At 34.2% G+C, this 27408-nt stretch overlaps 1 protein-coding gene across 1 annotated transcript in view; it reads right to left on the reverse strand.

Moving 5' to 3' along the window:
* Positions 1 to 1327: 1327 nt before the first annotated feature.
* Lrba (LPS responsive beige-like anchor protein) overlaps positions 1328 to 27408 on the reverse strand; it is a gene marked incomplete at its 3' end in the record, with an annotated part of 362529 nt that continues 336448 nt past the window's right edge. The window contains exons 40-44 of the mRNA XM_028789471.1: positions 13149 to 13266; positions 11031 to 11133; positions 4153 to 4268; positions 2304 to 2416; positions 1328 to 1440 (exon numbers count right to left, since the gene is read on the reverse strand). Of these exons, the coding sequence (XP_028645304.1) occupies positions 1328 to 1440; positions 2304 to 2416; positions 4153 to 4268; positions 11031 to 11133; positions 13149 to 13266 (563 nt within the window). The remainder of the gene's footprint in view (positions 1441 to 2303; positions 2417 to 4152; positions 4269 to 11030; positions 11134 to 13148; positions 13267 to 27408) is intronic.

Genomic DNA, 27408 nt, shown 5'->3' on the forward strand with positions numbered 1-27408 from the left:
GTGTGTGTGTGTGTGTGTGTATGTGTGTGCAGGCACGCACACATGTGTGCACATGGAGATGTGAATGTTCTTGACTGGGGGCCAGAGATTAAGTTAACATCAAGATAGTTTTCCCAATTGCTTTTCCACTTCATATTTTTGGTCAGGGTCTCATTGAGCCTAGAGCTCACATTTGGTTAAACTTGCTGTCCAGTAAGCCCTGGGGATCTGTCTGTCTTTACACCCCAGCCCTGAGCTTCCAGGAGCATACCACCTCATCTAGTAAGACCTGGACTCAGATCCTCATGTTTGTATGGCAAGCATTTGCCTCAATACAACATCTTCCCTGACCACACAAGATATTTCATATGCCTTTGCTTCTGTTATGTCTATGTTTCTGTGGCTACGAACACATATGGCTGGAGACTATTGAAAGTAACTTTCCGTTTTGATTTAGCTGGCCTCCTTTCAAACAAAAATTTGAAAATAAGAATTGCTGTGGGGCATAGAAACAATCTTACATATATGTAGATGAAAATCATGATGCTATTAGTTAAAATAATATTTTACCCATGGAAGAAAAATTAGATGATACCTTCCTTAGAAATGACAATAATAGGGCTAAAGAGATGGCTCAGCCATTAATAGCTAGGCTCACAAAAAAAATTAAGAAATAGTAATAATAAGCAAGCAAAATTTAATGTGAATAGAGAATTCTGTCAGAAATTTCTGAATGAAAATAATGTCTGGCAGCATTCTTATGATTGCATTTCAATGAATATTCAAAACAAAAGCACATAGTCTATTTAATACAGAGAACATAAAATAAAAGGTATAGGATTATAAAGGGAGCCTATTGTACTGGTCTACCAAACAGTTCATCACACAGATCAAACTAATACAGATTTCATTCACTAGATAGATAGACAGATAAACTGTCATCTATAAAAAGGCTTCTCATCTTATAATGTTTAGTAATAATTTCATAAGATAAAACAGAAAAGGAAAGATTTATTGCTTCTGTGCCACTAGGATCAAACATGTAAGGCAAGCACTCTACCAATGAGCTATATTCTAAGTCCAGGAAAAAATTTAAGATTATAATAAATTATGAAAGACAGGGAGTCTATGGGAATAATATCTCTAGAAAAAGGGAAAAACAAGAGCAAAGATACAAGAGGCAAATACAAGGTATGTGACAACTAGAATTTAAACAAAGATGGGTTACAAAAGTTGAGGAAATATTGCTATATAGACCAAAGATCATATCTCAAACGCTACTGTTTATCAGTAGGAACATGTCAACTATTGCATTAGTGACACTGCCTTTGGAGAGACTAGGACTTACTCTCCAACATTCCTGATGTTCACCGTGCCTAGGATGGACAAACACAGAACATATTGTTCTGACACTGTGAAGAAAACTGGATGGGTGAGAGAACTTTTCCCAGGAAACCATTTCTGTTAAGAAAGAGAGTGCAAGGAGCAAGATATCTGACATTCTGAAAAGTTTCGACATGTTTATTGAGCAATGGGAAGGCAGTGATGAACACGAATTCTGCATCAAGGAGTACAGTGAAAACAAGAAAATGCACAATGGAAGATATGCACTGTGAGAGAATGACGGAACCCCTCAGGAAAGGAACCTAGACTATGACGTCACTGGATAGGTGACATACAGCAGAGAAGCTAAGCTCTGAAGTCAGGAAGACTTCCTGCATCTAGAGATATACTAAAAATTGTTATGGGTAGGTTAAGGGTTAGGGATAAGGGTTATGCATAAGTTAAAATCAGAGTTAAAGAGGATCCATCCATATGGGTTGTGATCCCAGCATTCTAGAGGCTATGAGAGCACAGCTGGAGGTTGAGACAGTATCTGATTTACATAGCGAATTCCAAGGCAGCCTGAAAAAAAAGTGAAAAAAACGAGGCCCCACATGCTTGTGCTTGAGAAAAGACCAGAGGACAGGAGGAAACAAGCTTGGCAACCTGAAGCAAGAGGTCTCTTGTTTTGGTAGTGGAGTTCTGTTCATGACTTTCCTTATTTGCTTTGTTAAATACAAATGCCCCTTAGAAGTTTTTAACAAAGACAACGTTTCCTTGAGTGTATATGAAAAAGGAGTACAACAATTTTTTAACTTGTTACCTAGTTTACTATAATAGTATTTTTAAATTTTATGCTAAATAGCAAAATTTATTTAAAAGGTAAAAAATATATTAAAGGTAAAACAGCATTTAAAATTTTTTAAAACTTGTGTGAAATGAATCAAATTAATTGTTTTAATGAAAGACAAACATTTTTCGATAATTACTAAAAATATTACCTTGGACAAATCTCTGAAATTGCTTGGCAAGGTAAGGTCTAATTCTTCTGACTCATAATTAGTGATGACCCAGGGAAACACAGGATACTGATTCAGGTCATTATAACTCCGCCCTAGTAAGGAAAAAATACCACTTTTAATTTAGTGTAAAACATGAAAGATTATTAAAAGTAAAAATAAAAACTCATACTTTGGGTGCAGTTTATTGTTATTAGCCTTAATGTTTGTTACTTCATTTTGCCTTTGAAATCACGCAGTGAAACTGATATCATTAGTATTACACACGTTTTTGATGAAAACATCTAGGCTAAAAGGTTCAGTGCTTCCCCAAATCACATGACTAGTAACGTTGAAAACATACTCAAATTTATGTATGTGGTTTTAAAGTTTATGTTCTGTCAAACTCACTTGACTTTGTTATCTGAAAGCCAATTCCAAATCAAGAGCTCTTTTTGGAGTGAGGGGAGAGCTGGGAATTGGATCCAAGATACTGAGCATGCGAAGTACATGCTCTACCACTGAGTATAATCAAAGCCACAAAATAATGTTTAGTAAGACTAAAAAAGAATTTATTCTCATAGAAAAGTTCAAAATGACAATCATTTTCTCTGCTGCCACTTAGTTAATCAACCAACTAGTCAAATATTCACCAATTTTCAATTAACCAACCAACCAGGCAGTCAACCAACAAGCAAGGTTAGTGACACCTCATTTAACAGGAGCACACCTGTACTAAGCACCCCTGAGATCCTGCAGCACCTTCCTGACTGAGGCTCTGGAAATGATACACAGTACCATCACTCTCTCTCTGTCCACCATGAATGCTCTTCAATACTGCTAAACCAATGACTTACTTTCTGACATACTGACACTCATTGCAAATATGCATGCTAAAGACGAGGTAGCCTTTGTACATTATATACCAGTTTCTGGGTGTCACCATTTTAGAGAAGTGGCAGAGAGCATGGAGTAATTGATTCTGCTGTCAAGATGCAAACGTGAATCCTGGATCTACTGTTTATCAATCTATAGCCTATTTTTAAATTAAACTTATATTGAAAAGATTTTATAGCTGAAGTACAAGGGGGAAGAGACTATTAATATTGGTTAATATTTTTTATTTTATTTTTATTTTAATTTTCTCTCTCAAAGATATGCTGATATCATAACAGACACAGCTGAATATTGAAGTAATTCTTGATACATACTATTGACATCAAACCTGATGTAGTTAACTAGGTTTCCCTCACTCTTCTTGGGCTTGAGGCTTATTAGGACAACCTAATGACCTGGGAAGTCTTACAAAAACTTGTAAGTGTACTGTGTGTGCAGGGGCCCTCAAAGGCCAGAGGAAGCCATTGTATCAGCTGGACCTGGAGTTGCAGGTGATTCTTAGCCACCTGATGTGGGTTTTGCAAAAAAAGTACAGGTTCTTACCTGCCGAGCCTCAGTCTATCCACATCTTACAAAATTTTAACAAGAGGAACACTTTTAATTCAAAGGATATTATATCATCACACTGTTACAGTCTTAATTTTTATTTTTCTCAGAAAAATAACCAAGCACATTAGAAGTCATTTTTTCACTTTTTCAGCTTTTACTTTCTTGATATAATTTAGATATTAGCAGGCAGTAACTCCTTCATATTGTCCTATCTGGCTTAATAATCTCAATAATTAAAAGCTCTTTAAGAGTATGAGCTGCTCAGTGATTAGACTTTAATTACACTAAACCTAAACTAGCTACTAAACAATTACTGACTATGAAAGATATCATGAGAGTATACGAATCTACACATGGCACAGGACACTTGTTATCTAAAATAAGTCAGGGTGTGCATTTTATTTACCTGCTATTGTGTTGAGAAACATAAGGTACTCGAAGTTTGAAATTTCTCTGTGCTGCCAGCGCTGAGTCATATTTGAAGCTTTAAATAGTTGACGTGGAGTGGCTAATGAAATACGCCTGCAAGAAGAGAATATGAGACAAAAGTAACTTAATATTAATTATACCATAGTAATAAATCATGAATTGTCTGTACTCACTCAATATTCTTAATGAAATTTATAATTCTGAAAATTAGTATCCATGTCAGATCAATGAGTATTAGCAATGTTTCAAACTACTATTGAGAAATACCAAATGATTTATACTAGTAATAAGTACACTATTTATGTTCTGCTCATTCAGATAAGCAGTCATAATGTCATTGTAATATTTGGGTTGGATACAGGTCGATTAAAACAGTATGATCACTGACTCTACAAAAATGCATAAAATTGAATTCACATGTCTATCAGCTTTATAAAACATCCCTCAAAGATTAAACGTATACATTATAACTTAAAATATTATATTTTCTCAGATTCTATAACAAGGGAAAAGAGAAATCTAAGTAATCTGTAGGATAGGATGAAGGCAGGAATTATTGAGAACTTTACTTTGTAAACATAATTCCTTAGAAGACCCAGTTAGAGGAATGTAAGTTCTTGGATACAACTGGCCAACAGAGGAGTGGGAAACAGGAGTGGAGTGCAGGGGTGGATGTGCAGGACTAATTAAAACATCTGATGCCAGGTCTCAGAGGTCAGTAGTGTCATGGTTCTTTCTATCACCAAGAGCCAAGCAATTACTTATTGAAAAGATTTACTGAGGCATAGTTAAATCTTACAATTATTCATTCTAAGAGCATAAAACTCAAAGACTTTAGAAAAATTTACAGTATTGCATTATTAGCACAATCCACTATATACCATTTCCCTTACAACAAAAACTACCTTCTCTGCATTTGCAGTCAGTCCCCTTTCCAAGTCCCACTTAGAAGCAATGAGCACACTACTTATGGCCCTGCCTTTTGTGGCCATTTCCTGTATTCACACATAGCATCATGGTCTTCTATCAGTCTTCTTACTAAGTGTTTTTGTTTTTTGTTTTTTGTTTTATTTGAAGCCCACCAAAACGACTGTATAACTAGCCATTTTTCTTATTGCTTTATAGTATTCTATTGTATGAATATAGAAACTATATTTTATAATAATTCATGCACACTTAAATCGCTTATGTTGTTGTGATTGTTATTACTGTGGACATTCACATACATATCACTGAATGAATATGTTTTTCATTTCCTTTGGAGAGATTCTTAGAGGTTGAATTGCTGAACTGTAGATTGAGTTTCTCCTCAACTATTTACCAAAGTATCAAACTCTTCCAAAATAGTGGGACTGCTAAATATTCTAATAAGCAATACAGAAATGATCCATACATCCTTGCCAACACCCATTATGAGATGTTTGTGTTTTTATTCAAGTAGAAATGCCTCATGGTTTCAGTGTCCACTGCTGAGTATGCTTCTGTGGTGTGGCCACTTGCTAACTTGGCCTGTGTTTGCTGTGTTGGTGATTTTTTTTATTGTTGTTTTCTTTAGAGAGGATTTTATCAGTTTCTTAAAATACTTTTTTATTGCTACTCAGTCCAGGGTTTACAAATATATGCCAGAATTTGTCTAATGTTTTTCCTTGAGGTTTTGGTAATTTTGTTTATTAAGAAATATATATTTATTTCCAGACTTAAACTTATCTGCATTTCTAGCTATTTGATAATGATTTACCCATACTACTGAATTTGGTTTGGTAAATTTCGTTAAGGATTTTTTGTATGTGTCCACAAGAATTACTGACTCGTAACTGTTGTCTGTTTTCTCCTCATGAGGTGCACTGCCCATACGGAGTGAGTCAGGAGGTGTTTTACTATGTTTGTTTTACTATGTTTGTTCCACATACAGCTGTTATAATCTTTATTATTCACCTTATTCCACTGCATTTAAATTTAGGTCACTCTTCAGTTTACTAAAGAAAACTTAGGAGACTGAGATGAGAGAATTCTGCCTTTCAGATAAAGACGTTCAAAGTAATAAAATTTCTCTCACTACCTTAGTCACATCCCACATGTTTTAATTTGTTGCAGCTTTGTTGTAGGTTTCAAATCACTACCCTTCTCAGTCCTATGAGAAGAGGAGTTGCTAAGCACAGGAGTGGCAGAGCATGGCTTCCCAACAAAAAGAACAAAGCTCCAAACCTAGGCATTCTGTGAAGGCTGCAACATGAAGTAGATAAGAAAAACTCTCTCCCCGGCATGTCTTTTATGCCTCTCTGTAAGACAGCTGCTAGAACCTGTTATGGTAATTTGAATCAGAATCACCCCCATATGCCAAATATTTGAATACTTGGTCCCCAGTTGTTGGAACTATTTGGAAGAGGTGAGGAGGTGTGGCCTTCTTTAAGAAGGCCTTTTCTCAAAAGTCCGTGCCTTTTACAATTAGGTCTTTCTTTGCTTCCTACTATGGATAAAGATGTTCTCAGCTGTTATGGCAGCATCATGCCTGATGCTTCCTACTATGATGGTCATATACTCTAACCTTCCAGAACTAGAGCCCAATTTAAATGCTATCTTTATGTTACCTTGGTCATGGTTCTTTGTCATGGCAACAGAAAAATAACTATGGCACCTGTGATATAAGGTCTGTTTTCCTGGCTAATTTTCTAGTAAAGAATAAAAAATTCAAGTGCTGAGACAAGAAAAAACCTTCTTGTGAGTGGAAAAACTCAAATGACTCTTGAATGAAGCCTTTAGTCTTATGGATTAACTTGATATTAAGTCTTAAAATTAGTATTGTGCAAGTATGGAGCATATTCCTGAAAAGTTAAATTTAAAAAAAAGTAAAAACTTAAAATTTTTTTAAAAATTAAAAAAATTAAAAATTAAAAAAATTAAAATTTAAAAAATTTAAAATTTAAAAAATTTAAAATTTAAAAAAGTATTAAAAATTTAAAAACTTAAAAAAAAACAGCAGGAAAAGTGATCAGACCCTGCTGTGTGCCATCAGAGGTGGGCTATTATTTAGCACAAATGTCTCCACCATCTTACATCCTACTGGCTGATAGATAAGTCACATGTCTTTGCCCAATGTCCTCAAGTGCAGGGTTATCATATCTAAACTGAAAATCTCATAAACAACAGAATTTTTACCCCATTAACCAAGTACACATTGTTGATATTGAGTGGGTAAAATCACATTAAACCACTGCAGTCATAAATAGCTGCTGCAAAATGCAACAGGCATTGTTTCCTCTGTCTTATTGACTTCCTGTCAGATCTAATTATATGAAAATACTACCAACCCTTCACATCACATTCCCCTAGATCTGTACTTTAGATGTTTTGTTCATTGAGGGGGAGGGATACTGTCTTCCTTCCTTCCTTCCTTCCTTCCTTCCTTCCTTCCTTCCTTCCTTCCTTCCTTCCTTCCTTCTCTCTCTTCCTGCCTTCCCACTTGCTTTCTAGTTAACATTTGCTTGATATATATATAGTCTTAATTACAATGGCCTTATAAGCTTTACAACTAATGTTAACAATCCCTGGGATGCAGATGAAATCACTCCCTGCTATGGCTCCTAATCTCATGCACAGGACACCTAGTCCCAATTGCCAGGTTCCTACTTATTGTTTTACATATTTTCTGGAATCTAATTTCCTATTAGCATTTACCACTGAGCATTTCTTTTGGGTTTCAATTTCAGTATAACTAAAACCAAGCTTATTTTCTCTCTGCTTCCTCCCTATAATCTCAATCATGAAGACAAAAACATGAGAGCCATCCACAACCATTGCTTCTCTAGTGCTGTTGACTTCAGGAGCTCAAGCTGAGACTAGAGAAGACATACTGAACATCCACCTTCTCATATCAGTCTTCAAATCTTATATAAGTTATATTTCCTACAATTCTCAAATCAGGATGCCTCTGTCCACTAACATTACCATTGCCATTCTGTTAGTAATTTGATTTTTATATCAGCCTCGACACTCTCTTCTGAAGTCACTAAGTCCCACCGTTAGTTGCCCTTTAATACTTTTCCAGAAAAATAAGAGCTAAGCCATGCTTCTAGGCTTCTGTAAAACTGTCTCCTCCTTCAATGCTGGACTGGTTCTGTTTCTTGGAATAAAACATAACAGCTTCATAGGAATACATTTAATCAGTTTATCCAAAGAAACCCATCTTCACAGCTACTTGGTTCACATATTCATTGGAGTATCTATGGACAATGGGATGTCTATGCTGTATATTGCTGAGTGTCTCTGATATAATTTAAGGGCTGAAAATCTATTTCAGAAATTAATGAATGAATTAAGACTTTTATTTTTCACTGATTGTGATAAAACAATACAAAGAGTACTAGAGGGGATAAAAAACCTTGTAAAATAGTTATCAGTAGAAAAGGCCTTTTAAAAACATCTATCTATGTATCTATCTATCTATCTATCTATCTTTCTATCTATCGCTATATCTATCTATATATATCTATATATATTTATTTATATAGATACTAAGGATTTAACCCAATGCCATTCTTATGCTATGTAAGCAATCCGCCAGTGAGTCATGTCTTAGCCATGAAATGGTATTATATAGTCTAAATCAATTCTGATAGTATAAAACACTATCTAATTCATAAGAGTTTTGCTATTTTCATATAAAAGTAATAAACTGAGGCATTTAAAAAACTACATAAGAACTGGTACTTAATCTTTTTCCTGGGAGCTGAGCTGTCCTTAGTGACTTACTTGAGGTGAATACATTGGAGCAGAGAAGACAGTGTTACTATCAAGGGTAAGTCACATAAAGCTCTGTGACTTCTGTATCACTTTCTCTTGGATTGCTTTCTCAGCAGGAAGCTATTCCCATGTTCCGTATTCACTTATGGAACAGCAGATAAAGAGACAGCTGAGAAACTGAGGCTTACTACAGAGAGGCAGATGACAAGGATTCCTACTTCCAGGGGAAGCTCCTACTTAAAACGGGCCATTGTTTGCACAGGACATATCAATTGCATCTGTGACAGGATATTACCATAACATATGAAATAAACAGAAATAAATACATGCCCAGGACAGAGATATGCCCCAGTGGTAGACTGCTCACTCAAAATGCTCAAGGACATAGGTTTGATTCTAAGCAACACAAAAACAGAAAGTTAAAATGTTTCAACTCAACAAATCAGGCATGCTAACAGTAAACTGTCCCTTCCTACTCATAAACACTTTCCAACTAATTTGTTAAATGTTAACTCATCTGTATTAGCAGTGAATCAATTATAGAGAGAAATACTAGGCTTACCATAGCTAGCTCAGTAAAAAGACTCCTCCACGCTCTAAGTCCTATACCATGAGATATTCTGTGTACTAAACACTAGAAAACACTGATGGGAGAAACCAAGCAAGACATATGAGGAAATGTAGTCTATATTATGGATTGTTTAAATGTCCTTTTTTCCTTTGCCTAGCTAGGGAGTTTTATGTGTTTGTTTATTTCAGTTTTTTCAAAAGAATCACTGAATTTTAAGGTGTCTATATTATTTATTTCTGCTTTAGACCTTGTTTTCTTGTTCATTCTAATTTTAGACTTACTTTGTTTTAAAACTTAACATCAGTGGTCTGATAAAAAACACTGAAGGACTAATAAATAAAAAAAAATTCAACCCCAAATTATGAGTTATACTAAGTATACCGTGAAAAAAGTTTAAGAACAATTTTTTAAAAATTCAGTGTGATAAAATAGTTCAACTATATAGAAGAATTAGGGATGCACCTTCAAAGCACTTATTATATTATAATAAAAAAAGTATATTCTTGATGAGAGTATATCAAGTACACGTACTGGACAGTCATCATCTCAGGCAAGAAATATAAGCAACATGTCATAGGCCTTCTTAATACATATTCATGAACTACTACTCTCCAAAAATGAGTTAGTGTCCTGGCAATAACTTTAGGCACTGGAGTCACATTTACTGGTTCAGAATATTATGTAAACAGAGGGGACTGTCCCTGCTTCCATCACTAAATTCATCATTGTTGTTAAACATGACAAACATTGGTCATTCACTGTAATAGATTCTACTGTATAAAAACATCACTTTACTTATTTTCCTGATGCTAATGAACTTGCTTTCAGTTTGAGACTATCATAGATAGTACTCATACAAACACTGCTATGTACACTTTGTGGTAAACATGAACAGGTGTTTCTGCAGGACCTATATCTAGGACTAATACAGTTGGATTTTAGGGCATGTAGGATTTGCTGATGTGAAGTTTTATTTTGTTTTCAAAGAGACTCCAAAGTGCCTGTATCAATTTACAACCTTTGTATGCAACACTCCTTTCACTTTACATCTGAATAATATTTATCTTTCTGGGTTTTGCCCTGTTAATTAAAATATAGTGGTTTCACATAAAAATACATACCTTTTCCCCAAAGGCCAAAGCAAGAAGCATAAATGAAACTTTCTGGTGTGTGCATGTGTGTGTGTATGTGTGTGTGTGCATGTGTGTTTGTGTGTGTGTCCATGGGTGTGTGCATGTGTGTGTGTGCATGTGTGTGTTTGTATATGTGTGTATTTATTCATGCATATACAAATGCCTTGGGGGAGAGTTAGAAAACTTTTTCTTATGGTATTTGCAAATATGTACTTTGAGGGATACTGCACCTTTTTATATTATGATTCAGTTGGCTAAAGATAAAACGTAACTCTAATAACCATCATTTATTAAGAAACAAAAATCAGAAGGAGAAATTTCAAAACAAATACAAATGTTAATACATGTTAATTACCAAGACTTTAATCAGAATATTTCCTTTTTTATTTACATTTTCAGATAACATGGTACCTGGTTTGAGGTAATCCAAAGCTGGTTCCCACGCCAACTCGAGGTAGACAGTTCACCACTTTCTTTACTGTGGCAGGGTCTGGGAAGTTGAACATCACAGCAACTACAAGTATGTTTTAAAAATTAGAATAGAGTAAATCCTTCTTGGAAAATGACTTCCTGATTCAATAGAATATTTACTCTTGGTTCGAGTACCTCAAATACAATGAGTACTACATTCCAGTGGTGTAGTAGGAATCCTCTAACAGGTCATATGTGTTTTATTCAAAGACTCTGATCCCATACACAAGTGTTTCAACAGTATTCACAGAAAATGTAAAAACTGTCTTCTTGTATAACATGAAGTTGAGAGTATATAGGGACAACTGTGAAAATACATATTCAATGTTCAGAACTCCAAAATCTCAGCATGAGTGAGTTTCTAGAATTATTTAAACTAAAACTAAATTTAAACTTAAATTAAAATTTAAAGTTACATACCTACTATTAAAAGGTACACACACAGCTAAGAAATAATCTATTGTATATCGAGTAATGATCCATTAGAAATCAATTTTCTTTATAATACTTTCATGTTTTTTATTTTGCAAATTAACGTCAACTAACATTTGTGTCTAGAAATAAAAGTTTTCATTATGGTTCTTATGCAAACTTAAAGTGCTTTATAATAATTTAGACAATTACACATGGACTACAGTATCAAGAATCAATTAGCAATAAAATACCTTTGATATGTTAATTTTAAAAGTCATATGAAATACCTATCTTTTAAAAAGATAGTCATAAAATGATAAAAATTTATAAGATATTAATTTGTTTAGTCTCAAAATCTTATTTATGTATTAACAGTATTATAATCACATACATGCTACAAACTTATCCAGAAGGTAGTCTTCTGCTTGGTCAAAAAACCACTAAAGGTGAAAGAAATTATTATGTTGCTGTAGCTTTTCAGCAATGGATTTATTAACAAGTTCTAAGCAAATAACAGATCATTCACTAAGTACATATAAAGTATCTTGTAATGCTATGTACATGTAGTGTTAAAATAGGGCTTCCTTACATACCTACTCTTATGTAAAATATTGGGGAGAAATGAAAGAATAAATTACTGTAGGTTATGTCAGAAGACCTAGCTAGATGAGAAGTGACAGAAAACACACAAACTCAAGGATGTCTACAGAAGTCTAAGGAAGGAAAATGAATGAAGATGAGCAAGTGATCAGTGCTAGAAGGTTGCCACGACTTCTGAACAAGGCAGATTGAAATAAAGTGTAAAGTAACCTCTCAGTTATTCATCTAGAGGAATAATGCTTGCATTAGCAAACAGTTGTGTGGGTTATAGAGGAGCTTATAAGAAAAGAAAAAGCTTGTCCCTAAATGTGCCTATATTCTCTGTAAACATATGCTATTAATCAGGGAGAAATGCATGCATATATGTTTTTATGTGGAGATATAAACATGGAGATTACAAAACAAATAAGAAACCATCAGCCTACATATATACAAGTTAGAAATGCAACAAAGATGCCAAGTTTTATATGTTTTCCCTTTTGGACTCCACTCATAAACAAAATTTTTCCTTCAAGTTCAACTTCTCTACCCTTGCAGTCTTGATGTATCTCATCGAGTTACATGTTAAATCCATAAGCAAAACTTAAGTTCAACTTTTAAAAATGGACAACTTAGTACCTTCCTTCTGAATTTTTAAATAAATAGCAATAGGTTAAATAAAAGACAAAATAAATATATGAATCATTTGATCATATTTTGTCCCCAAATGTAGCCACTTATTAGCAGTAATCAAGGCAATGCTGAATACATGAAACTCCACAGCTGATTCAATAGTTAAACTACAGAATATTCATATTTATAGAACATTGCACCAATTTGTGAAATAGTAAGAAAAACAAAAGACCTACAAATTATTCTAAAAATGATGGGAGGGGAAGGGAATAAAAATCATATGACAGTTGGTGAGATGCAAGAGATGAGGTCAACAGGGCAGAGGGTAAACTACAGATCCAATCTAAATAGAAACAATATGGTGTGTTCAAAAGTGACATCCCAAATGGGGGTAAGTTAGCTCTTTAACAATGTACTTCTGTAACGTATTACCTCTGTTTGCCATAAAGATCTCCAGGGCTGTATTTTGCAAAAGATAACGACGAGAAAAGATTGATCTTATCTCTGTGAACAGCCATTTTCCATGCAGACCTTCTGTATATGCCAAGATCTAGTGAGAGAAAAGATAACCCCAATTAAGTCATAGTATTGCATTCTGTTAGTGCTGTTTCTCTCTAATTAAAATAGAAAAGGCTCTATTGAAATTTTTTCTAAGAAAAATAACTTAATAGATAATGAAATCATTTGGAAGGAAAGGAAGAAAATGGGTTGTAATTAGTGAAAGGACAACCTAGATGAAAAAGTAGACTGATATTATTAAATCTCTACTTACAATTATGTATTTGGGCTTTTAAAAGCGAAGTAATCTATTCTCAGAAAATATATGTAGCCTTATTTACTAATCAAATTTAAATCTTTTCAGAGAAACAATGTTTCAGATAAAACTTCAAAAGTAAGAATTCAAAAGAACGACATATGCTTTTGGTCACTTACAACAATGGATTTTACATGTGACTACAATTTTCCCAGGGGTGCCTTTTACCTGCTTAAAAAATGTGTTAGCTCATTGGTAAGGAAAAAAAATCAGAAAACACAAAGATTAAAGGTATAAGGGGTTAAGTATCATTTTGTCAGTCAAAGCTAAACATAACCCTGCAAATTAAGCTCAGCGTAATCTCTCCATGGAGTGGGTGGCTGTCAGAGTAACTTGTTACAATTCCTGTCATCCCATGTGACAGACACAGTTGCTTAAAATGCTTTGCCAATTCAAGGTAATCCCGTCTTTAGTTCTAAGCCATTTTGGTGCTTTGTTATTCAAGGTTTGTTTTCGAAAAAGATCATTTCAAAAGCTTAATTATGAGAGTCTGAAAGGAAGTCAGATTTAGCATTTCTCCAAGAAAATCAAATGTCATTCCTATCAATAGCTGATAAAAATCTATGAGCTCAGTTAAGTTAAAAATTAAGATAAATTTCTGTAACCCAAGTCCCACTAAACAATAAACTGAACCAACCTGTGATTATGATACTGCATGACAGGGCAAAAGATGAAATGGACCCCGAAAAAAACCCTCCAAGTGGTGGTCTACCCCACACCCCATGCTCTGTTCACATCCAATTCACAGGCCTGAACTAAAATCAACCTATACTCTTCAGTGCACAATGCAGATTCTTAGAAATTTAAAAAACCTAACTTCGTTCAGTTATTTTTTCAACTTTTCTATAAGAACTCTTTTTCTGATAAAAGGAAGGTTAGAAAACAGAACTTTGAAAAGTTCTACAAAATCTTCAAAGAACCAGACAAGTACTCATCTCTCAGTTTTGAAGTTGGCAATAAATGTTCTATTTCTCATTTTCACAACAAATAGTAGGACAAATAAAATCCAGAGAAAGAAAGAACAGACGGGGTGGTGATGGTGGTGGGGGTTGTTTGTTTTGTTTTGAACTCCTTGTTTTCTTCTCTGCCTGGAATGTTCCTCCAAATCTCGAGGCATTTTTACTGCAGCATCTAGAATTGAGTTCCTCTCATCTTTCCCACAACCCTAGATTTTCACTTCACCTCTTCTAGCAAAAGCAACCACTTTAAACTTCCTAAAAGGTCTTTATATTACTTTGTACCATCTCAAGCTATAATAAGTACTTGTTGGATTTTCCCCTCTCCTGCTTTAAAGGACAGAATCTCAGTAGTTCAGGAAGACCTTCAAACACTTTTTCTACAACATTAACAATGGCCTGAAGCATCATTTTTAAAATGGCTAAGTGAAATCCAGTAGCCTAAGCCCCACAATGGCTCCAATGTTTGCTTTGCCATTCATCTCTCTCCCTTCCCTCCTCCTCTTTCTCCCCCTCCCTTTCTCTCTCTCATGAAATGGGTCACAAATGATCTTAAGATAATTTTGATTAGTGGTATATATTAGGAAAAATAAGTAGCTGTATTTTCTAATTTAAAGTAAATAATCATTTATAGCCTGATTAGTTTCTATGCATATGAGTTTACCAACCTGGAGTTATCTAAATAATATGTTGTTAAGAATATATTATATATTGTATGTTTTATAAACTTATAATAATATATTTAATGATTCTAGTCATAAGTAAAATGTGGAAAGGTAAAGACATGTTAAATATTGAAACAGAGTCTCTTCACAAGTTAGTGTCAGAGTCTAGTCTACTCCAAGTTTTCAAATTCCAAAGTCCAGAGCTTCCATTGCACTCTACATTGTCTTGCTCTTCAAATGCATTATACAGTCAGGAGTGTGCTGCACACATATAATCTCAGTACCCAGAAGGCTAAGGTGTGGGTATTATGAATTCAAGGCTTCTCTGGCCTGCAAGTCAATGATCTGTCTAAAGAAAAGGGGGTTGTGATTAAAATAGAACTTGACTTATAGAAAATTTAATAAACTAGGTTTCTTGTCCTTTATTTAAATTAACATTGAAAGGAGAGAACCAAAACAAACAACACAGTGTCCCGTAAGTGCCTTGACATGTGAGAAGTGTTGTACACTGGTGTGAAAGTTCCATGTCTCTTAAGCATAGAAAGCTCTGGTGCTTCCTCTTGCTCACAGCAATGATGCCAGCACTGCACAGACATGGTAACATGGCCAAAGAGTTACCTCATTCTAGATTCTCCATTTATTAATAGAAATAAGTATGCTAACATGCTATTTTTAACATTTTTAATATACTCTGGTAGTTTTAGGATTCATCAAAATACCATGTATATTCTATTGACCTAAACCACAGCGGCATTCTCCTTTAAACTATGTTTTATTTTAACAAATATAATTGAAAATTACACTAAATAACATAAGCCCCATGTATACTCAATCTTATAAAATCTTATGCTTTTGTCAAATTGTTGGATACATTTAAAAATTAAAGCAGTACAGTGTTGAAATTCCTGCATCTAACATTCCTGATCTAGTTTTTCTTTCTTATAGCCCATCACTATCTTTGAGGTTTATCATTCATATGTATATTTAAATTACCTAAAATGTATTCCAAAAACTGAAACCAGTGTTGCTGTATATGTGTCCAAGTATGATATAAACAGTGGTATACGGAAAGAGTACCAAAGAAGGCTTCCAAAGTTAAATATAAAGTCTCATAATATTTTCAAACTCAGAAAAACAGAAAAGCCAGAAAATTATATACATTTGTCTAAGGACTCAAATTTTAAAATCTTTTAAAAAAAAAAAAACAGCCAAATTTAAAAGAAAGTAACAAATGGGAATACTGCTATAGTCAACTTGTAGCTTAAAATAGAAATGGAGACTCTCCTAACTAAAGAATTTCTACCTGAAATTGCGATAACATTTCTTGAAAGTATTCATTAGGAAGATATGTCAGCACTGGAAAGCAGCCGAGGCCTGGCTGAACACAAGGTTCATTTCTTCCTGGAACAAGAGTTCTGCGCCTGGTCTGAGGCTTCACTTCAAAGTCTCTAGAGTTCAATTAAAACTGGATTAGGTAGAAGCAGACCCTTCTTTGGGACTTTCTGTTCACTGGAACTCTACATATACTGACAGCACCCTAGACAGAGGTCTAGCCCTCCAATGAATCAGTTGCTATGGCAACCGTATCATTACCATTGCTCGGCAGTTATGACCCTGAGTCTAGAATAGCTTGAAAGCCTAAATCCACAGCCTTCTCTCTGAATTCTTACCACTTTGTTTTATTATTTTTAGTGTTATTAGTAAATTCAACTTTTAAAAATAATTTCTTTGAACAAAGCTGATTTACATATTAAGTGTGTTAGAATAAAAAAATCAGTATTTACATATAATATACAATACATACTAAATTTCTGCCTATTAAAAACCAAATGTAGCTTCTATGAAAGAGTATATATCATATTCTCCAAACGCAGATGTATTTTTTCTACTCTACATATAGCTTCTTATAATTACATCAGAAAATTCTTTTACGATGCTGCAGTTATATTTAGCTTCAATGTAAAGCATTTCATTTTATTAGAAACCTTATTTTCTCATCCTCAAGAAAGAATAAAAATAGAAACTCACATTTTTTAGCCCAATTATATGAAATCTTATTTATACTTTAAAAATAGATTTCAAATATTTAAAGCTATGTTTGTATCACTCTAGTGAAGGAGCAAAGAGGGAAGGCCTTGTTACAAACAAAGTACCTTCAGTAAAATTTAAATATTTTAACATTATTGTAGATGGGAAAAATTTAGGTGGAAAATATTTTATCCAAAAGATAGGAAATAGTTACACCAAAGTCGGAATATATGAAAATCAAGAAGCAGACGTCTATCCAGTTGAAATTAAAAAGGGCTGCTTAAAGAACATACTATTAGTAAACTAGTCCAGCCACACTCACTTTTAAACACTTCCTAATTTCAGTGGTTTTACTCACTCAGATAACACAATATTGAATTCTGAATAATTTGGCAATAAGAAGCACAAAATCACATAATAAATAGCAACCATAGTATTTGGAATTCCACAATAAAATGATTTTCAACCTATTCGGACATATTTTCTGTCAGGAGAGATGTTTTCAATCCAGTGTATAAACCAGAAACTAATAACATCCAGTAACAATGGCGCTCTAACTTAATGTTAACAGGATATTCTCTCTGTCCCAAAATTATCGACCATAAGTATAAACTATAAGCATAGGTCTTCAATTTGAGCATGGAAAGATATTCAAATATTCAAAATATTTAAAACAAAGCGCATGTTGAAAACTACTCTCCAATTAGTTCATGACTAAATATGTGTCAATATATATTGTTTCTAACAACCACAGTATGAGAAAATACGTTTAAAGAAATTTCATCAATTATTTAAACACTGCATTAGCAATGTTTTTTATATTTTGCTGTAGTTGTCTCTGAAATAATATCAGAATTTCCCTCTACTTTTCCTAAAAATAATAGATTCAGGCTGTTTTGAAGATTTCCTTTAAAAAAAAAACAACCACATGACTTTGTGTCTTATATACAAGAATATATTATTAAGCAAAATAAATAAAATAACAGCAAAATATAAATTACCTTTTGAGAAAGTGGAATACACAGTTGCTTCCAGTGGAGAATTTAAAATGGTAATTTTTGTTATAACTGACTATAATATTTAGAATGTTCCTAGAATCCCCCAAAGCAAAACAGCAACAAAACTGAAAGGCATAAATATGAACAAATATTACCTTGTAAATTAATGAGTTATTATTTAATTTCTTTCATCTATGTATTTTTCTCCTGATACTAGTACTATGATGTAGCATAGCATTCTCCTTAACATTTTCATGGGTGACAAATTCAATTAAATATATTCATTACTCTAATGTTCTACTTGGCAGCTTTAGTCAGCATGAAAAATTAAAAATATATTAAAAAAATGCTATATGACCTTTGTATTGATTGGGCTAAAATGGCTTTAGCCTGGGTGTGGATGATGGGGCAGTTGGGAGGGAAGAGAGAAAAGCATACAACTACACACACTCTTATGTTTTCTCTTCCAATTACTGAGGGAGATGATAAAACCACAGCAAATGATGTATCAGCTCATTTTATCTTATCGCTTTGGGGCTAGGTGACAATGAAGTTCATATTTCACCGGCTCCCATTGAAGATTGTGAAAATTACTTGCCCTCATGACCTGAAATTTCACTAGAAGACAGAAATTTCTCTTCTGCAAAGTAATGCAATTTTTCAGATGTCAACCTTTAGCCCAGCTTTAAAAATTAATTTCATTTATATTAACCAATGATATTGATATTTTCACAGGACGCTCTTTGATACATGAAGCACTGACTGGCAAATTGATGTTGCTTTAGATGGGCAAAACTATTTTACTTTAAGCTTCAATGGCAGGCAGATTTATGGCAAACTGAAATTCCCATTTCATAACTTAATATTTGTGCGGGAGCAATGCACCTTTAAGCCTTTGGCCTGTAAATAATTCAGACTCTGTACTTGGTTCTATTTTATTTTCAACATTCCTCAGCTTAAAAATAATTTACATTCTGTATGATACATTATAAAATCCAGTTTTTTAACTAGTAGTTTCTATATAGCATAATGAGAAAAAATTCAAATAAAAGTAATGAAAAAAAAACAAAGAAAATAATTATTTTTCAACTAATTTTAACTCAGTTTTAAAAATGTATACCTATAGTTTTGTGGGTTTTTTCTTTTTTTTTAAGACAAAAACCCTACCCAGAACACAAGACATACTAGAGTGTGGTCATCCAGAGCATAGATGTTTTGTATTTGTTTTCCATGAGCACACACAGGGAAACAGTTAGGTATAAAAATAGCTGAGATAGAGCAGACTAAACTTAGAAGTGAACCTGAATCTAAACAGAGATACTCAATTGTTTTCACTCAAAATACTTTAATACACTATATCCTTCTATACTCAAAGACCACTTGTGTGTTTTATGATGATATACAAATTATTTTTTCAAAAAATATTTATTTATTTGTTTGTTTGTTTGTTTGTTTGATCTGGGGCTGCCAGTCTCACTCAGGCTAGAACAGAATTTACGATGCGGTATGCACCTAACCAGGAAGGAATGATCTGTCTTTATTAATTTATCTACTCATATTATTTTTATTTTGTGGAGCTGGGATCAAACTTGAGGTCCAAAACATGCTAGACAAGTATTCTGCTGCTGAGACACATCCCAAGACCTTGTTCTTTTTGAAACAGGGTTTCACTGGGTGGCTTAGGAACACCTTGAAGGTTCTATCAAGGATGATGTTCCTGCTTCTGCCTGAAAACTGGTGATATAGGCAAAGCACTGCTATGCCCAGCTTCAAAACTACTTACGTTGTGTTCCTCTTAGACATATGGTTAGAATAGTAACAGTGCGGTCAATTTTTAAGGTTTTTTTTTCATTGAGATTGGAAACAGTTACTTCTCAAAAACTCAGGGAAATAACATACTTTGTTGCTACGTTCAAATTACAAAATTTTGGCCCATTACTTAACAGAGTTTCTATATTCATGAATTATTATTACTATTATTATTTATTTTTTTACTTTTTGAGACAAGGTTTCTCTGTGTAGCCCTGGCTGTCCTGGAACTTACTCTGTAGACCAGGCTGGCCTCGAACTCAGAAATCCACCTGCCTCTGCCTCCCAAGTGTTGGGATTAAAGGCATGAGCCACCACTGCCCGGCTATTCATGAATTATTATTTAACAAATTTAAATTCAAATCTAGTAATAAAACTTTACTAATTATGACATAGTGGTATATTTTATAATGTATAGTGTTTAACTAATGAAGAACACCATTTTTTCAATTCCTTCTTTTCCCTCAATCTCAATGTCAAAGTTTGGTAAGAGCTTTATGATCTTAAAGTATGGTAGGTTGGGTCTGGGTGGTAGAAAAGGGCTTGGCCCACTCTGTTTCCTGTCAGCTATGGTTGAGTAGCTTTCTGTAAGGCATGATGGAGTGAGACCCCCTGAAACTGTAAGCAAAATCAATCTTTTTTTCTCTTCCCATCCAAGTTCCTCCCTTGATATCTGAACACATCTTAAGGGTGCAGCAATGCCTGCTCTAGTAAGGTCACTTATTCTCTTTGTGGCAGCTGAGCTATAATACAGCCATTGCAAGTTTCTCTGGTGCCCATGTTAACTAATTAATTAAAAGGAAAAACTCCTATTTTACCTTTAAGAAATTTTCTTTTGTTATTTAAAATACCAATGAGAAGAAATAAGAATACAAAGCAATAGAAAATTACATGCAATGTGCCTAAACTCTCCAGAAAGGCTTCTGTTTGGAAAGGCTCTTCTCCTTCAGGTTTCAGCATTGGGAATCCTATTTACTACTCAATTCTTTAGTTGGGGTGCTTATAAAAAAACAAATAGTATAAGTTCATATTCATTTCCACAATGGAATATCAAACTAAATATTTTGCCCATGCTCAGCTTTAAATACAATCTTCCAAAAACTTTGTTTTTTAAAAGCAGGGCTTTATGAACACAAGTTAAGCAGGATTTTTTAATGTTAGCCTCACTTCCCTGCATAAAACCATACAGTTCAACATATATCACTCAACTGTTGATCATGCTTTACCACTGTTACAGTGAGACTAGCTTTGGTCATTTTTCTGCAAATACTTAAAATCCATAAACAGGTAAGATATGGAATGACAGATGGAGGGTCAGTGCAGCCTCACAAAATAACTATAATTGGTTTTTGTGGGTTTGTTTTTGTTGGGTTTTGTTGTTGTTGTTGTTATAGGGAGTTTTGTTGTTATAATGAAGTTTTGTTTATTTGTTGAGAAAGAACTTAATGTTGGGTGAGAAAGAAGGGGGAGAGGTTCTGGTAGGACTAGTATTGTGAGAGGAGGAAAATATGATCAAATACATTTAAATTTACAAATTGGTTTAAATAATAAAATGATTATAAAAGGAAACAAATCCTAAGAGCAACTTAACATAAGCATAGTGTCATAGTATGGATTCTATTGCTATGACCAAAATCACCACTGAGTGTGGGAGTTGGGTAGAGTATTTCAGTTTACATGTTGTATAACATAATTTGGGGGAAGCCAAGGCAGAAAACTAGAGGCAGGAACTGAATAGAGAATGAAGGGAGGCCTGCTGCTATGAACTCACTTCTGGCTTGCTCAGAAGGACATTGGAGGTACAGGGGGCTGGGCCTTCCTCCATTAACTATCAAGCAAACAAAAGCTCCGCAGACTAAGCCACAGGCCAATCTGATGGAGGCAGTTCGTCAGTTGAGATCCTTTCTTCACAGGTGACTGTACTTAGTTTCAAGTTTACACAAGCTAAGGTGCACACATAACAGACATAAAAAGACAGAAAAATGACAGAAAAAACTACATACATAAAAGAAACAATTATAATACAACACTTAAAAATAAAAAACCTACCAAATTCACGAATAAGAGTGTTTCCCCTTCTGACAAAGACAAGACTAACAGACACTGAGCTCATTACTCTTTGTTCTAAGCAATACTGAAAACAAATACAGTAAATTGGGGAGGAGCTGCTTTAAAGACATTAAACACTAAACAATACAAGACAATGATCTCTGAAAAAATATGCTAAAAGGCCAATGAGATGGTTCAGGGGGTAAAAGAGTTTGCCACCAACCCTTACAATCTAAGTTTAATTCCCGGATACTACATGGTGGAAGGAGAGAACTACCAAAAATTGTCCTTTGACTCCCACATGGACACTTTGGCGCGCGCGTGCGCACACACACACACACACACACACACACACAGGATGACACCTACTAATGCTGTAGTGTACTAGCTGCAAAGACTGGTCAGGATTCACAGCAGGGAAGAATCATCCAGTTGTTGCATAATGGTTTCCTCAGAGCTCCAAAGTAAAAGTAGTTAAAATTTCAGCACAGAGTCTTAGATTGGAGATTGCTTCAAAGTCCCAGAGCTTTAGAGAGACTGCAGAAATTATCAGGCAACTGACTAGCTGATATGTATAAAAACTAAAAAATAAAATATTAAAAAAAGCTAAATAATCATCTATTAAAATTACTGTGAGTTATACCAATAGCTCCCACAACCAGACCAAACAAATAGCCTCCTGTAATTCACAGCTCATTGGTCGAATACGTAGAAAGGCTCCAATGCAGTATTTGAGGAATCAGTCCCATACTAGATGTGATTTGATCCTGCCTCACAAATCTTAAAAAGCAAGATATAGAGGGGTAAAACTATATTCAAGGAGTCTTGCAATAGCCCAGAAAAATGCACATGAATATTTATAGGAACCGCAACTGGGTTAAATTCACCACATCAGGCATTAAATTAAAAATGACCACTTTTGTACAAAAGCAGAAAAACATGACTCACAATGCAGAGGATAGAAATAAACTTAGCCAGAAAAGACACACATGCCAGAAAAATTAGAAAAGGTCATCGAATCAAACCAAATATATTTTAGGGTATTCATTCATAACATTCAGAAATATTAAAGAAGGGACATCTGCCAACTCCTTCTATGTCACCAACAAAACCCTGACATCAGAATCTGACAAGAACGTCACAGGACAAGAAAATTCAAGAGTCAGTATTTACTGAAAAATTAATGTAATTTATATTGTGATTTCGGGTATAGTATATGAAATACTTTAAATGTTTTCTCTAAGAAGTAGTATTACAAATCTCTGTGTGTTCATGTATAGTCTCTAAAAATATCCATAGTTCCTCTATATTATTTAAAAGTCTTCATCAAGCATGGTGGAATGGAGTGCACATGGAGTTCAATCTACTGAGAAGTCTATGCCAGCAGGGTCACTTAAGTCCAGGTGTTCAAGGGCCCACAGGCCAAGGAGAACAAGGGCAGAGAGTGGGATGGAAGGGAAGGATTGGTATACCAGCTAGTTTTGTAGCTTTTTCTACCTTGACTTCCTGTGGATTTCAGAAGAGTGGCTAAGCCCTGGGGCTCTTCACTAAACACTGATTTCATTACTGCCTGTTGTCTCTGCTATCGAAGCAGTTAAGGTAGCCTAATCACTAGAGCTCCATTTTAGAACCTGTATCCAACCACCAACCAAATCACACAACTATAGAGTCCTTTAATTTTAATGAAAGCAAATAATTCTTCTCTACGGTTTTCAACATACACATTGAGGTAGATACTTCTTCCAATATTTATTTCAACAGTTTCCCCTTGGTAAGCATTAAAGGAGGACTACTTTCCATCCTTCAAATATAAAGCAAGCAAATGTACAATTCAGGTGCTTTGTACATTTACAGAAAACATAGACTATGCTTTATCAACATGATATTGTATTTATGAATGTCTTCTGTTCTCCATTGATTCATGTTTCACTGATAAAATATAAACTGGCAAAGAACACCCTGAGTGAAAAGAGAGATTTAATTTTATGTTTAGGCTAAAAGATAAGTAGATCCTTCTTCTAACTCTTGGCATACTTTTAAATAGACCAGCAACTACTCCTATTCAAATGATGAAAAGATGCCTAGGCTAGCTCATAAAGTATTCTCTTATCCAAAACATGAGGGATCCCCTAAAACTCTCAATTCAAATTTTCAAATGCCAAGTATTCTCTCAACCTCAATTTTGACAGGAGAATTTATTTAAATTGAGTTTTCTGGGTAAAGAACAAAGAATTCTTTAATATATTATCCAATTATATAGATCCAATTAAGTTAAGAATAAATTATCTTTTAAATAAATCTAAAGTCTATATGTAACAGAACCACAAAATTATACTTTCCCCCTACTAATTGTTTTTACAAAGCATATCATATATAAACAAAAATAAGAAGACATTTTCATAGTCTCAACATATGGAGAACTAAGCTATATAAAAATTATATATATAATTTTTTGCTGTTCCTGCACAGTATATGACACAAGTGGTCTTTTATCCCCTTCTTCTAAGGGGATACATTTGAGTTTTGTGGTTTTCGGGTATATTCTTTTCTTCATAGCCCCAAAGAGTCATTATTGTGATGATCATTTATCAGAGGCCCAAGTTCAATTTGTAAGATCTATTGAGATAGCAAATAATTCAGCCTCAGTGACTGTGTGTGTGTGGACTGTGTGTGTGTGTGTGTGTGTGTGTGTGTGTGTGTTTGTGTGTGTGTGTGTGTGTGTGTGTGTGTGTGTGTGTGTGTAAATGGGCTGTGTCCCAGATAAATGGCTCACCTGACTCTGGCATAGATTAGGTCATCATTCAAAATAACTATAGCTTTCCAAAACAAATACAAGGAAATACAGATTCACTTTAGCTGCTGTTTATGTCTGAGTGCACACTCTTCCTTTCAGAGAGCTACAGTATCTTCAAAGTTTCATAACACAAGCAAAGTAAAACCAACAAACAGAAAACAAGGAACAATGTGGCAGACACTCCACAATTTTTACAAAACACACACAATATTCAATATGTACTTATATCTGATTTCTCTTTTAAACTAAGGCATCTTGGGAATCTCTGTTACTTCTTTCTTAATGAAAACATGTAAGTCAGATTAAGCAAACTTGCAGACAAGAAAATCATTGTAGGCACACATCTATTTCCTCAAATAGGCTCTATTTTCTTCCTATTACTTTTAATCTGTTTTCTCATTTATTTTGGTGTTAGAAGAAAGAAGGAAATGTTTTTAGAGAGGGAGATATGTTGGCTATCCAGACAGATCCTCAGAGCATAAATATTTTGCTAAATTCAACACCATAGTCTACCATTAATTTACAGATTCAGAAATAAATTGTGTTGTTTCAAAATAGAGAACTTCCTATTCACCAGGTATACAAAGAATAAAATACACCAGAATCATTTTTTAAATGCATATAAGGTACAATTGCTAGTGAGGACACTCTTATAGTAGGGTAAAAGAAGAAAGAGAGCCAATAATATTAAGGAATCTACTCATTTAAAATATAGTCTATAATGCTCATCTTCTGGCTAACCCTATCAGAGTGATCACAATTTCTACTTCTCTTGGCCTACAACAGACTTTGGCAGTTAAATTATTCCATGTCCTTTCTCTTCATCTTTGCTTGTAATGCTGTTCTTCTAGCTAGAGACTGAAATATAGCCTGAAAAGAGAAAGCCAGTGAGAAGTTTGAGAAGGGCTTTGGAAAATGTATATTGTTTGCTCAATATGGAGAAGAACTGATATGACATATTAGTATTTTTTTCTCCTTTCTGATTACATCTTTTTGGATTTATTTTGCTATGAAAATTTTCAGACATATACAAAAATTAGACTATCATAATGGGAGCTTTTTATACTTTCTACGTAATTTCAAGAATTTTGATACTGTGAAGTCACCTATTTCTCTCCTGAGTTATTTTCTCCTTTCTGGAGTATTTCATATAAATCCATTTCATCCATAAATCTTGTATCACAGCTCTCTTATCAAAGGAAGAGTTTCTAATCGACATAAACATGATGCTGTTACATTAGCAAAACCAATGATTTCTTAAAATTATCCAATTATCAAAAGATCAATTGATAATATTTTTTTATATTTTCCAAATAATAATGACAAGACTCTATACATTACAGCATGCCACTGTGTTTTTCAATTAATATAATTAATAAGGCCATCTCCTCCTTTGTATCCAGCCAATTGGTTATTGTGTCATTGTTTAATTTTTTTCTCTGCTTCTTGGAATAAGAAATTTCTCAAAAGTGGGATGCAAGCTTTTCCTGAAATTGATTCAATGATCTCCAGAAGCAGTTCTGTATTCAATACAGAGAATCAATCCAGGATAGTGATTTCTCCTGGTTGAGAGCTGTACATGGAACACAACAGAATTCTAAAACTGAATATTCTGATGGTCGACCTGGATTCTCTCAAACTATCAGTCAAACATGAAGAAAAACTAAAGATGACTTAGTTCAGTGAGTTGGTAGACATTTATACCTTTGTACGTCTTTGGAAATCACTAGAAGGTGGACATTACCAAACCAGGAAGAGTGAGCAGAGAAATCCAAGGCAGCATAACTCCTTTAATGACAGCTATAAGGCACATGTAAAAGTCAAGCTATCAGAGTGGCCGCAGTAAAGAACAGAGGCCAGCCACAGTGTGTGGGATAGATGTTGCTTCCTATTTCAAGCAACATCACTGTTTTTCTTTTTCAATTATATGTACTAAGAACTGAACAATTTATAAAATGTTTCTCCTACAGCCCTTGCCAGCAGGCTTTTTATTTAGAGCCCACGGTGAAAGCACTTGTAGAAGAGAGATGTCATTGTTCTCTAAAGACTCCTGAGGACAGAAGCAGTGGTTTCTAAGTAACAAAACAATGATTATTAGTAGCTGTGGGTCAACTGCAACTCCTGTTCTTTCCTATGTCTTAAAACATGGCTAGTTTTTTCCTAGGATAGATTTGTCTCTGATACTATGAATTAAATTCCTTCTTTTTTGAATTCTGTAGCTTCTTTTTTCTTGATCTAACCTTGAGGGATTCATGAATTAGTGTGAAAATGAAGAAGTGATCAACCATTTGATGCTACCTACATAAACAGCTACTATTTACACAGTAACTATAGTATAAGCACTGATGCTTAATTTAATTGAGGTTAATGCCAGTGTTAGGAGAAAATGGTAAACTGAATGTGAGAAATATGACGAAGAGTGATACATTCCTGATGTCCATAAGAGGAAGTCTATATATGATATTTTAAAGAAGAATTAATTTTTAAAAGTCAGTTAAATAAAGAAAAAGAAAGAAAGGAAGGAAGGAAGGAAGGGAGGGAGGGAGGGAGGGAGGGAGGGAGGGAGGGAGGGAGGGAGG

This window comes from Grammomys surdaster, unplaced genomic scaffold (assembly GCF_004785775.1).
Source record: "Grammomys surdaster isolate TR1022 unplaced genomic scaffold, NIH_TR_1.0 125834, whole genome shotgun sequence".
Taxonomy (NCBI): domain Eukaryota; kingdom Metazoa; phylum Chordata; class Mammalia; order Rodentia; family Muridae; genus Grammomys; species Grammomys surdaster.